This window comes from Panonychus citri, unplaced genomic scaffold (assembly GCF_014898815.1).
Source record: "Panonychus citri isolate SS breed McGregor unplaced genomic scaffold, ASM1489881v1 Contig00108, whole genome shotgun sequence".
Classification (NCBI taxonomy): Eukaryota; Metazoa; Arthropoda; class Arachnida; order Trombidiformes; family Tetranychidae; genus Panonychus; species Panonychus citri.
This window is the reverse complement of record NW_026515513.1, coordinates 42,808-58,061: the sequence shown is the minus strand read 5'-3', so window position 1 is coordinate 58,061 and position 15,254 is coordinate 42,808. Positions and strand designations below refer to the sequence as shown.

Here is a 15,254-nt window from a genome sequence, read left to right as displayed (position 1 = left end):
CGATTACGAAGGAATCTGATTCGACCTTGAAATATCCTTTTATTTTCTATTAATTAGAGTTTCATATTAACTGGTTTATCATTAAGTCTCCTCATTATTTGGATTTACCTTGAATTTTTCTTATCGTAAATGAAGTTGATTCAAATGTTTCAGTGGAAATTAAATTTACTAGTCTGATCAATCTAAATTATTACACACTTGAGTCTTGTCATGATCCTTATACGCGCGATCAGAGTAAAACTGATGAAAACGGTTTCAGCGAGACTCGAAATGACCACAATCTGGACTGAAAATTATTCATTTTAATATTAATTAAGAACATAAATCTTACTCTACAAGTCGATCATGTTAAATTAATAACTAATTTGTTTTCGTACTAACCTGAGCACAGAGAGCCATTGACAAGAATCGATCACATTGTTGGACTTGCATATGATGGGAAAAGAGGCCAAAAGTCCATGAATCGCGTGAATGTGCTAATAAATTACATGAATTACATGAATGCCAAAAGTTACATTTTATAGTTAATGAAATTGTTAATCATACAAGAATTGACATTACTCTTATCCGTATGAAAATGGGCTGAAATTGTACTAATTGGATCTACTTGGTGTAAATCGCACATTATTTGCCTCATGTTATATCAGTAATAATAAATAAAGAAACTTGAATAACATTAAAACTCGCGAGTTTATGACATATCTGTTTATACCATCGGACAGCTTGTAAAAAGTTGGCCTGGGTCAGAGCATCATGGTGTCCCAAATAAGTTGCATTCACTTCTGCAATTATAAAAGGGAAAATGACTTGTTAATCGTTAATAGCCTAAGTTAAGTGACGATTATTTTACTTATTTATTATTAATAGTTATCTCTACGAAAAGTATCAAAGGCAACTCTCTCATTTGGACAAAACTCTTGATTAAATGGGAAAGATGCACGATCAATGGTGTTGGCCTGTACTAAAATTGTCTCAAAAATAAGTTTAAGACCATCCTTGGGACTAATCGCGCTCCATTTATTCAAATACAACGGAATTGTTGAAGTTGTCGTTTCAGGAAATTTCAAATTATCATCAGCATAAGCGAGCATGAGATTCTGAAATAAATACAATCAAGAAATTGACAGAATAATATCATAATAAAGAATTTTTTGTTATTCATTGATTTGAATTAATTAACAACTTGTAAGTTGTTAAATTGACCAAACAAATGAAGAATATTTATGAGAAATTATTACTACAGCCGACTAAACACTTATCGCAAGCTCAGTGTGTTATTTAAACTAAGAGCTCAATGTTAACCCTTTACTAATCTCTAATTATCACACCAACTGTAGCAAGAGAGACTAGCCTAATTAATTGAGAAATACTAAAGGGTGAATATCAAAAAATTGCGATAAGTGTGTAATCGACTGTATTTGATTAGAAAAGCTAATACAGTAAATTTTAGAAAATCAGTAGAATTAATATACATATGTAATTGATAATGATCTTTATAATCAACTGACTCGTTTTCGAAGCATGATTTCCAGTGGACATGAGGGTTTTAAAGTGAATTCCGTTCTAAAAGAAACGTCTTCGAGTTTCTTGGCTGAGAAAATTTCATATCTTCTTATCAAATGAATAAGAAAAATTTTCATTTCGATTAAAGCAAATCGATAACCGATACAATTTCTTGGTGCTACTCCGAAAGGTATATAAGCTCCTTTGGGAATGTTTGGTAAATTTGATAGATCAAAACGCTCTGGATCATATTGAGTCGGGTTGGGATAAATTCGAGGATCTCGTTGAATGCTGAAAATGTTGACCCCGACAGTGGTTCCTTTTGGCAAATAGTAACTGTTAATCTCCATTGGTTCATCTAATTCTCTTGCTATCAATGGTATTGGTGGGTAAAGTCTCATTGACTCTTTGATACACTTATCCAGATAATTACACTTATTAACCTTTTCAATATCATTGACTGAGTCATTGTTATCAAACACCGATGAAATTTCTTGATATAACTTTTCTTGGATCTCAGGCCGGTTTCCTAAACAACGACGAAATAGAAAAGAATTTAAAAGATAGCCAAATTACATTGTATTATAGAAACAAAGTATTCTTACCTAAGATGAACAGTATCAAGTTGAGAGCAGTGGCCGTGGTCTCGTGTCCCGCTGCAGCCGTTGTCAACAGCTCTTCGCTTATTCCTTCTGAATCGATTTTACCTCGGCTAGAACCAGCTAACATATTCACCAAATTTAATGATGAAAGTGTACTCGACTCAATTTTATTGGAGTTTTCGTCAAGATTTCTGTTAACAACGCTTTCGAAAAATTTGTAACCTCTGCTGGTCATGCTGGTAACTTTTTTACCCAATTTCGTTAAAAAGAAAATGCGATCTATCCAATAAAGTGGATTACATGCTCTCTCTATCATTATCATTTCCATGAATTCGATGGCATCCATCATATGAAGTTTTTCCTCTCTTTCAGCGCCTATCGGTAAATCTGCGGTTACTTTAAAGATGATATCGAATGTTGATAGATGAATTTGATCAGCTAACGTTGAGTATTTTCCCTCTTCACAAAAATCGTCCTTATTTATCAACGAATCAAACACTTCGTCCATAGTTACTGCAAATCTTTTCTGTTGTTTACTAACGAAAAAAGGCTCAATCATTTTTCGTCGCATTTTCCACTTTTCACCTTTCGAAGTGACCAACCCTTCCTTTAGTCCAATAAATCCATATAAATAGGGCTTAGTTATGTGACTTTTACTAATCAGTGCCTAAGAATGCAAGTAAAAAAAACGTATTAATTAACAAATAATAACTTGATCGCTCTTGTGTACTCACCTCAACAGACTTGTGATCATTAATGAAAACAAAGGGCCACCACCCGAGCCAAAATACATGTACACCGGATTTAATTTGATGATAAGCAGCATTTTCAATTAAATACTTGGTTAAATAAACTGTCGATGAGAAATTTTAATTAATTCATTGTGATTAACAGATTTAGTTTTGAGAGGGAGAGATTTGATAGAGTTTCTATTAATTAACTCATTGCAATCCTCCAATATATTGGTAAATCTTTCAATATCTCAACTTACTTGATGTCAATTTCTTATTCAAAAAAGCAGATTTAAGTGTAAGTAGATCACCAAATAGGAATGAACATTCTGGATCCTTTGGAAGTTTTAAAAAAGGTTTCAAGTATCTGATGAAATCGAAAAGTTTTTTCACCACAAAAAAACTCAACAAAATCACAATTAAATTGATGAAATTTAAATAACCCGAAAACATGATGACACTTTTTCGGTTATTTTTCACACTTTAATTGATAATTTATAATCAACGTTTAACAACATTAACTAATTGAGATAAACTAATCGTAACTATTTTACACTTTATAAATTACTAATAAAAGGGATTTGACAATTTAATTAAAAAAACAAATTCTTAATCAATGTTTATGTTGTTTTAATTGTTAGATAAAAACGCAATTGAAATATCTGAAAAATTTATGAAGCTGAAAAATATGCAAACTTATTTCCTGAACTTTTCAACATGATGATAACTCGTCATGAACATTAAGAATCATTAAATGTTTGTCTAAGCAACACGAGGTAACTGAGTTCTCAATTAACTTTAGTATGATTACATTTGAAGGGAAAACGTTGATTAATGAGAAATAGATTTGACTTTTAAAATATCTCTACGAATTAATTTCAGCTCTTTCTATAAAGTTGTAACTATTAATAATTTGATTCTTTTTTATAATAAACATTTCCTCTAGAAGGAAAATTATTGAGTAAATGACACTGATATATCACTAATGATCAAGAACCAACAAATTCTCAAAAAAATATGCTTGTAACATCTCATAGAAAAATTATATTCTAGTCATTTAGCAACAATATTGTGATTTAATGAGTATCCAAAATAATTAAAAGTCCATTCAATACTTATTAATCAAAATTAAGCCATCATATGGTATATTTCATGATAATTAAGTATTGTAACTTATTAATTGGCTAGAAATTGATCATTAAAGATCAACTAATGACTTGAGTTGATTTTCACTAATCAGCCAAAGTCAAATCATCATTTTTACCTCTAATTGTAGTCACAAACAATTATTACGATTTTTAGCATGAAGATTGAAAATAAACTAGGCTACCTAAAAGTGAAGGTAAAAGACGAAAAAAGCAAAAGAAAGCAAACACAGTCCAGAGACCGGTCATTTTTCGCAATCAGCTGATAATTAACCGAATTTGAAAATTTTGTCTCCATTTACCAATCACAAAATAGCACATACTGTATTAAATACACTGTATTTATCTCTTACCTTACTACTGTAGTATCTCTTTAGTTAATGTGGAGTTTCATACTTTAAAGATGAAAGTTATAGCATGATTCATACAGAGAAGCATTTATTTTTAACTTATCGTAAGAGTTTTACATTGAGTTAAACTATGATAGGAATTATCTCTCTGACAATTAATCTAATGATTAATCTATTACTTTTTTTCATGATTTCTTATCAATTCGATCGTTTTCGGAGCATAATTTCCAATGGAAATGAAGGCTTTAAAGAGGTGTCCATTGTGAAAGAAACGTCTTCGAGTTTCTTGGCTGAGAAAATTTCATATCTTCTTATCAAATGAATAAGAAAAATTTTCATTTCGATTAAAGCAAATCGATAACCGATACAATTTCTTGGCATTACTCCGAAAGGTATATAAGCTCCTTTGGGAATGTTTGGTAAATTTGATGGATCGAAACGCTCTGGATCATATTCGGTCGGGTTGGGATAAATTCGAGGATCTCGATGGATACTAAGAATGTTAATCATGGTTGTAGGTCCTTTCGGTAAATAATAACCATTTATCTCAATTGGCTCATCCAATTCTCTTCCTATAAATGGTACCGGCGGGTAAAGTCTCATCGACTCTTTGAGACATTTATCGAGATATTCACAATCTTTAATCTTTACAATGTCATTTACAGATTCTTTGTCATCAAAAATTGATGAAATCTCTTGATACAATTTTTCTTGTATATCAATACGATTGCCTGAAAGAGGAATAGAGCAAACGAAATTCAGAGTTGAAAAATTAAACAAAGTTCACCTAAATTTCTTACCTAATATGAACAGGGTCCATTTCAGAGCAGTGGCAGTGGTCTCATGTCCCGCTGCAACTGTGGTCAAGATCTCTTCGCTTATCCCTGATGAATCGATTTTACCTTTATGAGAATTGAGTATATTGACTAAATTGAAAGGTGAAAACAATCCTGACTGATCATCAATATCATTCGAATTATGGTCCAGATTATTGTTGATAGCGATTTCGATGAATTCGTACCCTAGGTTAGCCATTTTGGTACACTTTTTACCAAATCTTGTCATATTGAAAATTCGATCGCTCCATAAAAAAGGGTTACACAATCTGACTATTGTAGATCTTTCCATTAAATCGATTGCCTCAACTGAATCAAGTTTTCTCTCTTTTTCTGAATCTATTGGTAAATCTGCAGTCACTTTCATGATAATATCAGCTGTTGCTAAATGGACTTTGTGACAAAGGGTTAGATATTTTCCCTGGTTACAAAAATCATCTTCGTTTACCAATAAATCAAACACTTCGTCAATGGTCAGTGCAAATCTTTTCTGTTGTTTACTAACGAAAAAAGGTTCAATCATTTTTCGTCTCATTTTCCATTTTTCACCTGTCGAAGTTATCAAACCATCTTTAAGTCCCATGAATTTATAGAAAGGGGGTTTACTTATTATAGCACTATAACTAATCAATTCCTGGAATAGAAAGAACAATATTTTATATAAGTTCCAGAATATACAATCAGAAAGATTCAATTTTAATACTCACTTCAACACATTTGTGGTCATTAATCACAACCATAGGCCACCATCCAAGCCAAAATGCGTGTAGGCCCGATTTGATTTGGTGATTTGAAGCATTCGAAATCATAAAATTAGTTATAGCGACTGTAGATCAGAAATTTGTTCAACACATTTATATTTTAGTTTTCCATTAGACTATTGCATTCGTTTAATAATATTTTACCTTACCTGAAGAAAGTTTTGTGTTCCAGAGACCAGGTATGAATTGAATTGAATCGCCAAACAGAAATGAACATTTTGGATCCTTTGGAAGTTTAAAAAAGGGCTTCAAATATCCGATGAAATTGAAAAGTTTTTCACAACAAAAACACTCAAAACAATCACAACTAAATTGATGCCTGATACATCGGGGAAATTTACATGACTGAAAATCACCATAACTTTTTTTCTTGGACTTTTCAATTAGATAACTTGTCATGAACGCTGAAAATCATCAACTGATTGTTAAAGAAATTTGATTAAGCTGAGTTTATAATTAACTTCAGAGTGATTGAATTTAAAGGGAAAATGGTGATCAATGAGAAATTATTCGACTTTTAAAAGCTTTGTTTTAATATTGTTAACCATTAATTTCAGCTCTTTGGGTAAAGTTCTAACTAATTTGATTCTTTTTTATAATAAACTTTTCCTCGAGAAGGAAAATTATGAAATAAATGACTAGGATACTGATCCATCTACATTGAGGACCATGGGCCAGTAAATACTCAGAAAAATGATTGTAACAGTAATAATACATAGGAGAATAATATTGTGATTTAATGAGCATCCAAAACAATTAAAAGTCTATTCAATTACAATTTCTTATCATATCAGTTCCTCATTTTATTAACATTTGATAATTAATTCGTTTTATTTGTATAATATAGCAGGAAAAAGCTCTCAACAAGTTAAATGAAGAATCTCTCTGTTTACTGTTATCATTGGTGCTTTTCTTAATATCTAATCATCATTTTCGTTAAAATAATTTCGTCATTCGCATGAGATTCGAGTATTTGAGCTTTTCAAATAAATCGCAGTATAAAATTGATCTAATCAAAAAACAGTTCTGATAATTTCTCTTACTATTATGATATTGTTAAGTATTTATATTAGATTGTAAGCTTGATTTTTTCGATAATCTCATGTTTTTGTTGTGATGAAAGGCAACTTCTCGATTGAGAGTGGAATTGCCTTGGGATAAATTGACATTTTCTTTATCCAAATTTTATAATCTTCAACCTGCTCAACCGTAGAACTACCGACGGCACTGAGCATCACTGCAAACGGAATCTAATACTCCTTTGCGCCTGCATATGCTAATAGATTTGAATCGAAATTTATGAACGGGCGCTGAAAAATTCATTTGTCATATTTTATATACTATTCAATCAGTTAGTAGGATATAGATGAAATCGAAACTAATTTAATGTTTATTATTTTTGAAGCTTTTTCAAGTTACAAGTGTATTTTAGTTTTGGATCAACTGAGCTGCAAAAGCCAATGAATTTGGGTGATTCAAAGGACAAGGCCGAGAAATTGAAATATTATGCATCCGATCGCTAATGACCTGCTCAATCGACTGACTCGAAACATAATTTACAGCGATCGATTGTATCTCTTTTGTTAATGTGGAGTTTCATACGTGAAAAATGTTTGTATCAAGTTTGAATAGAGAATAATGTATTTATTACTTATCGAAAAAGTTTTACATTGAGTTAAACCATAATAAAGAATATTTTACTCAAACTTTTTCTACATATACGATTATTTTATATTCTATTATTTATTTATTTCTATTGGCTCGTTTTCGGAGCATAACTTCCAATGGACACAAAAGTTTTATTGTAAAGTCCATCGTAAAAGAAACATCTTCGAGTTTCTTGGCAGAGAAAATTTCATATTTTCTTATTAAATGAATTAAGAAAATTTTAATTTCGATTGTCGCAAAACGATAACCGATACAATTTCTTGGCGATACTCCGAAAGGTACATAAGCTCCTTTAGGAATATTTGGTAAATTTGACGAATCAAAACGCTCTGGATCATATTCAGTCGGATTAGGATAAATTCGAGGGTCTCGTTGAGTGTTGAAGATGTCACACATAACTGTTGTTCCTTTTGGTAAATTGTAACCATTTATCTCAATTGGTTCAACCAATTCTCTTGCAACCAATGGTATCGGGGCAAAGAGTCTCATTGACTCTTTGATGCACTTATCGAGATAGTTACACTTATTTATCTTTTCAATATCATCCACTGATTCGTTTTCCTCGAACATCGATGAAATCTCTTGGTATAACTTTTCTTGAACATCTAGATGACTTCCTAAACGCGAAAAGAACAGTTGATGAAATAAGTACCAGTGGTATAAGTGGTTGATATTCTTACCTAAAATGAACACCGTCAAGTTAATAGTAGAAGCGGTGGTCTCATGTCCCGCTATAACCATAGTGAGCAATTCCTCACTGATTCCATCTAAATTGATTCTACCTTTGTTCGAGCCACTTAACAAGCTGATTAAGTTGTAGGGTGAAGATTCTCTTTGACCTGACTGGTCAATTTTATTCTGATTGTTGTCAAGATTCTGATCGATAATGTTATCGACAAATTTGTACAGCCGGGACATCATTTTGGTAACTTTTCTACCCAATTTGGTGACCGAGAAAATTTGATCATTCCAATAAAGTGGATTACATACTCGTTCTATCGTAGTAGTTTCCATTAGTTTAATGGCCTTGAGCGCGTGTTGTTTTTCCTCTTTATCTGAACCTATCGGTGAATCTGCAGTAACTTTGAAAATGATATCAAACGATGATGAATGAATTTGGTCAGTAAGTGTTGAGTATTTTTCCTCGTTACAAAAATCGTCCTTATTTATCAATGAATCAAATACTCGATCAGAAATCTGGGCAAATCTTTTCCAGTTTTTACTAACGAAAAAAGGTTCGATCATTTTTCGTCTCATTTTCCATTTTTCGCCGCTCGAAGTTAACAAGCCCTCTTTAAGCGCAAGAAATTTATAAATACTGGGTTTCTGCACAATGTTTCTATTAATCAATATCTAAGAAAAGGAATAATCAAATGGTCAATCAGAAATCAATTCGAATTGGTTATATTCACCTCCATGGATTTATAGTCAGACAAAACAGCCACAGGCCACCAGCCAATCCAACCTCCGTAAAAGCCTGATTTCGTTTGATGATTTGAAGCATTTCGAGTCAAATACTTCGTTAAATTAACTGTTCATAAGAAAATTCAATCAAGCTGTATTCAATTTTGATCTAATTAAACTTATATTAACTTACGTGATACTGAGCTTGAATTCCCGAAACAATAGGGAAGCAATTTAAGTAAATCGCCGAAAAGGAATGAGCATTCAGGATCCTTTGGAAATTTGAGAAAACAATTAAAATATTTGATGAAATGGAAAAATTTTTTCACCACAAAAAAACTCAGCAAAATTGCCACTAAATGGACGAAATTAATATCACTGGAAAACATTATTCTTAATACGATTTCCCTATTAAACAAGCAGATAATAAATTATCATGAACATGGACAAGAGTCTGACTGATTCAATAGATTACAGAGAACGAATTTCATTAAAACTTTTAGTTCCTTGCAATGGTACAAGGTCGAAGCAAAATGAATTCAGTTGAATTTTAATGTAATTAAATTCGAAATCAAATAAAACGATATTTCCTCTATTGTTAGAACATTAACTATGATCATCTCTAATTTATCTCTCAATTTAATGATTCTCTTGGTATCGTACTTTTATTGTTTTCAATAGCAACCTTAATTAGTGAATGATTATTATAATAATTGTAATTTCCAACAATCAAATGAACAAATGATATTTTAATGACTCTATTTACATTTTTTAGCTGACGGATTCAACAAGACAATATAGTCAATTTAATTATCAATTATGGTTTTTCTGGCTGTATCAGTTTCTCATAATTTCAATAATCGAGAGATTTTAACTAAAGATATTAACTTTGAAGGAAATAAGACAAGTAAAAATCTCGAAAAATAATTTGCCAATGAATTCGAGATCGAAAGAGATTAAGAGCAAGTACCATCATCTGAAGATGAGCGATATTATCGATATTTTGGTGTCGATTTTTATCGATACAAGAAAAAGAATATCGATTAATAATTTCTCTGCCTTTCTACTTTTTCTTTTCGCCATATTATTTTTGAAGATTTTTTTGACCGATTTTTCAAAGCTTTTCTTTTTCTCTTACTTTTTTCTCTGTCTTTTTCTCTTTCGCTAAATATCGATAAGATCGATATTTAAAATCTGAGTATCGATATCGTTCGATGATATTTTTTTCAAATAGCGCCCATCATCAAACAGAATTACGTTTCATTTCCGTTTAATCATACAGGATGAAATTAAGATCATCTGAAAAATCGCTTTATCGTCAAATGGATATTCGAAAGCTATTAGAGCTCAATGGTTTATTCGTATGAAATCGTCGATTGAGTAGATAAAACTTTGATTTCAATCAGTTGACAGAATTTCACATTGTTATAATACTATCGCATGTGTCTTTATAATGAGATCAATAGATTAGAAGATTAGAAGTCTAGAAGATTTGAACATTCAACTGATCAGAAAAGATTTTATTTTGCTAATAGAAAGTTTAACCAACTGGGTAAAGTGAGAATCTGAACGATTTGTCAATCGTTGATTTGATTCAATTAGAATAATGTTCAGTCACTTAGTTGAACTGTTCAGAAAGTCAATCTCTTTTCTTTCTTAAAAAACCCCATATGATACGGTAAAAGCTCTCGAACGTCACTACCGTTGAGTTGAGGCTACATTTTCCTGTGAATTGATTCTACCTTTGTTAGAGAGACGAAGTATATCAAAGAAATATTAGATGAAATCGAAACAAGAATTATGGTCAATTACCTTTAATTCATAATCAATTAGATAATCATATTTACTTAGTATACTACAGGGCGTTTACGCTAATTAAACAGATTTGTTTTCGGAATAACTCGTGAACTAAGATTCGCACAAACAAATGGACTACACCGGTGGACTTGTCGTGTCTTAGGGTTTACTTTGACACCAAGTTCGAAATTTAAATTCGGCAGGCCAGAATTCCGTTCCAAAATTCGATTTTAAGACAAACGATAAATTTTTCGGTATGAACAAAGACTGAATATCTAGCAAAAACATTTTTATCAGTTTTGACCTTTTGGTTGTCGGAATTCTGGCCTGCCGAATTTAAATTTCGAACTTGGTGTCAAAGTAAACCCTAAGACACGACAAGTCCACCGGTGTAGTCCATTTGTTTGTGCGAATCTTAGTTCACGAGTTATTCCGAAAACAAATCTGTTTAATTAGCGTAAACGCCCTGTATAGTAAAAGTTTTCTGGTATTAAAAATAAAAAGTAAAAAAGTGTTGGTTCGATGGACAAATGAATTTAATTGAGGAAAATAAATCTAACGTTATTTTATTAACGGTTTTTGACAATTCGCACAGGTAGTGACAAAAATTAACAGATTAAACAATCAAGATTAGAAAAATCAATGAGTAAATCATCTAAGTCTTATCACTGGTGATAAAGATTATCAATTGATTTTCGTAGATAAGTTGTGCGAATGATTAAAAATTCAACTTCGACTCGATTCGAAACTCATTTTTCACGACTGTATAATCAGGATTGAATAGTAAACACAACTAGTTAATGATACTAAAAGTAATTGTAATTTCCAAGAATCGTGATTAAATGATATTTTAATGACTCTACATTTTTTGTTTGATTGTCAATGATGTTTTTTTTCATACTTTGATTTTTCATTTCCAACAATTAATTATTATTATAATAATATTAATATTATGAATTGAAATCTTGAAAAAAGGATAAGACTTCGTAACGATTTTTGTTACCTGGTTTATTTTTTACTAAATAAATTGACCAATAAGTTTTGTATTTAATGAATTGAACGGCAAAAATAAGAGAGAATATATTTTCTTATTAATTACTTAAAAGATGATTATGGATTTAATTAAGATAAATCGATCAGTTGGTTCGTTTACGAAGCATGATTTCCAATGGGCTTGAAGGCTTTAAAGTGAAATCCATTTCGAAAGAAACTTCTTCGAGTTTCTTAGCTGAGAAAATTTTATATTTTCTTATCAAATGAATAAGAAAAATTTTCATTTCGATTAATGCAAATCGAGACCCGGTACAAGCTCTTGGTATTACTCCGAAAGGTATATAAGCTCCTTTGGGAATGTTTGGTAAATTTGATGGATCGAAACGCTCAGGATCATATTGAGTTGGATCAGGATAAATTCGAGGATCTCGATGGACATTAAAAATATTACATATTAATATTGATCCTTTTGGCAAATTGTAACCATTTATCTCAATTGGTTCCTCCAGTTCTCTTGCTATCAAAGGTACAGCAGGATAAAGTCTCATTGATTCTTTGAGACACTTGTCAAGATACTCGCAATGTTTAACCCTTTCAATATCATTAACCGATTCGTTTTCTCCAAACATCGATGAAATCTCTTGGTACACTTTTTCTTGGATATCGGGGTAGTTTCCTTTAAACGAAATGGAGCAAACAAAAGAAACAATTTCAAATCTTATTCGTAGAATGAAATTCGTTTTTCTTACCCAAAATGAACATCAACGTGTTAAGAGTTAAGGCCGAGCTATCATGTCCAGCGGATACTGCGGTCAACAGCTCTTCGTTGATTCCTTCTAAATCGATTTTTCCTTTGTTAGATGTGAGCAACATTTTGACGAAATTGAAAGAAGATGAATCCGATTGACCAGACTTATCGCTCTCATTCAAAATTTCCTCATTCCTTATGATACAATCGTCAAGAAATTTGTACACTCTGGCCATCATTTTGACGGTTTTTCTACCTGCTTTGGTTACATCGAATATCCAATCGAACCATAAAAGTGGATTACATATTCTTACTATCGTGTTCGTTTCCATTTGGTGCATAGTCTTGATGAGAAAATTTTTCTCTTCTTGTTCTTTTTCTATCGGTATGCCTGCGGTGGCATTGAGAATAATGCTGCACGTTGATGAATGAAGTTCTGTGGCGAGTGTTAGATATTTTCCCTCTTCACAGAAATCGTTTCCGTTTAACATCGGATCAAAAACGCTGTCAGAAATGATAGCAAACTTTTTTGTTTGTTTGCTAACGAAAAAAGGTTCGATCATTTTTCGTCTCATTTTCCATTTTTGTCCAACCGAAGAGATCAAACCCTCTCTGAGTCCGGTGAATTTATAGAAAATGGGTTTATGTATAACATTTTCTCTAACCAGTGCCTGAGAATAAAAAACTAATCCAGTTAGTTTCATTCTAAGCATTGAGCTTTCTTTCCAGTCAAGTTCTTTCGTGGATTATCTACTTAATCTGTGAGGCTAATCTCGTAAATTCAACTAATAATCGTTAGATAATGGATATAATTTTAACCTTCACTCACCTCAATGGCTTTATAATCATGTAGAATCACAATAGGCCACCAACCAAGCCAACCTCCATGTATACCCGATTTGATTTGATGATGAGAAGCATTTTTTGTCATATAAGTGGTCACAGCATCTATTGAATGATTTAACATCAAGAGTAATTGTCGATTTGATTGTCATATTACATATTATTGTAATAAAACAAATCTATAAGTAAACTTACCCGAAGAAAATTTCTGATCCCAGATAGCAGGTATGAAGTGAAGTAAATCGCCCAATAGGAATGTACAATTAGGATCCTTTGGAAGTTTTAAGAAACAGTTATAATATTTAATGAAATTCACAAGTTTTTTTATCACAAGCACAATTAAAATAGTTACAATTAAATCGATGAAAAGTTTATAAGTGAAATTCATCTCACCATAAAGCATGATGATATTTTTCTCGTACGTTTCACTCTCAGAGTTCAGAGCGAGGATATGAGTTTGACTGACAAAATGAAGGAAGGCAAACAAATGAACACAACTCGAATGGTAATCATTTCCAATATCGTCATTATTATTACCTCAGGAAAAAGATTCTTTATAGATAGGATTGTTTTTCCACGATGAATTCACCCATCTAGGCAAATGATTTAATGTAAAAATACATCTAAATATGAGATGAATTGAAATATACTTTATCTAATGATCATCGCTAATTCGTTTACCTTAATTGTTCAAGATTGAAGGTCTAAAACAATATTGAATATTTACGATTGTTTTAATGATACAGTCCTTTCAACATGATTTTCTTTACAATCGAATGGAACTTTTTACAAAAAAGTTAGTTGAAACGATTAAGAATTAGATAAGATCAACTCGAATCGATCAACTCGATCAGTTGAAGGTTTAAAAACAAGCGGCTTTTTGGGTCTATTTTTTTAGAAAAGGGTCCATTTGATTCTTTCGATAGTCCCATAAAGGTTGCAGGTCATTCATTAGGTGTCTACTACTTTTTTCATTTTGAGACATTTCTAAAGCCGAAAAACGAAATATTAAATAGGAAATCGAACCTTTAGTTCGTATTTATCCATAACGACCTCAAAGTGAAATTTGCCTGATTGACATAAAGAACAAATTAGATAATAGTTAGTCATTTTTGTCTATTAGAAATACATTGAATAAGCATTCGAACAATTCCAAGTTTTCAATAAGTTTCGATAGTTATTAAACTCGAAAAATGACCGCAATGGCCATAATCAATTCGGTAGCATTACAATAAGATGAAAAATTAATATTACCAGCTGGTCAAAGCTAGCGGTTCCTGTAATTCAATTTGTGAGTAACTGTAAATTATTCAATTGAAAAAAACAAGGAGAATTAAGCTGATCGCCGAAGTTGATTTGGACCTGTTGTAATTATTTTAATTTAATCATTTATTATTATTCAACCACTAGAATTGTGGTCAACTACCTTTAAATCATAATTAAACAATGGTCAAAGTTTTTATACGTTATGGAAAAAGTAAATAATATTGATTCAATGTCATTGAATCACAAGTAATTTACTTATGCTCATAGCATAAGTTTAAATCAATAGAAAACATAATTTAATCATCTTTTTTGAATAGGAGAACAATTAGTGAATTATTACTATATACTAGGGAAGTAATTTTCCACTGAACAATCACAATTAATGCTCATAAGATGGACACAAAATGCTAATATACATAAATGCTTTCATATCATCATTTAAAATAGTAAACACAATAACCTTATTATTGTAGTTGATGATTATAAAAGTAAATGTGATTTCCAAGATTAACGATCAAATGATATTTCAATGAATAATTACATCTACATCATGTAAATCTTTTACTTGGCGATTCGATAATGTTTTTCATATTTAGACAGCTCATTT

At 31.3% G+C, this 15,254-nt stretch overlaps 3 protein-coding genes across 3 annotated transcripts; all 3 read right to left on the bottom strand.

Moving 5' to 3' along the window:
- Nucleotides 1–93: 93 nt before the first annotated feature.
- Nucleotides 94–3,555, bottom strand: LOC128389489 (cytochrome P450 4V2-like). Its single transcript, XM_053349089.1, has 6 exons — nucleotides 3,097–3,555; nucleotides 2,840–2,958; nucleotides 2,109–2,772; nucleotides 1,509–2,032; nucleotides 851–1,097; nucleotides 94–782 (listed from the first exon to the last, which is right to left on the bottom strand). Exons 1-5 carry the CDS (start codon nucleotides 3,287–3,289, stop codon nucleotides 861–863), a joined length of 1,737 nt encoding a protein of 578 aa, XP_053205064.1. The 5' UTR covers nucleotides 3,290–3,555; the 3' UTR covers nucleotides 94–782; nucleotides 851–860.
- An 824-nt stretch (nucleotides 3,556–4,379) lies between these two features.
- Nucleotides 4,380–6,499, bottom strand: LOC128389491 (cytochrome P450 4c21-like). Its single transcript, XM_053349090.1, has 4 exons — nucleotides 6,078–6,499; nucleotides 5,875–5,993; nucleotides 5,132–5,801; nucleotides 4,380–5,062 (listed from the first exon to the last, which is right to left on the bottom strand). Exons 1-4 carry the CDS (start codon nucleotides 6,325–6,327, stop codon nucleotides 4,530–4,532), a joined length of 1,572 nt encoding a protein of 523 aa, XP_053205065.1. The 5' UTR covers nucleotides 6,328–6,499; the 3' UTR covers nucleotides 4,380–4,529.
- A 1,058-nt stretch (nucleotides 6,500–7,557) lies between these two features.
- LOC128389520 (uncharacterized) lies at nucleotides 7,558–13,979 on the bottom strand. The gene is made up of 8 exons (XM_053349122.1): nucleotides 13,577–13,979; nucleotides 13,368–13,486; nucleotides 12,540–13,209; nucleotides 11,936–12,466; nucleotides 9,194–9,418; nucleotides 9,009–9,127; nucleotides 8,277–8,949; nucleotides 7,558–8,213 (listed from the first exon to the last, which is right to left on the bottom strand). Exons 1-8 carry the CDS (start codon nucleotides 13,782–13,784, stop codon nucleotides 7,672–7,674), a joined length of 3,087 nt encoding a protein of 1,028 aa, XP_053205097.1. The 5' UTR covers nucleotides 13,785–13,979; the 3' UTR covers nucleotides 7,558–7,671.
- Nucleotides 13,980–15,254: the final 1,275 nt, after the last annotated feature.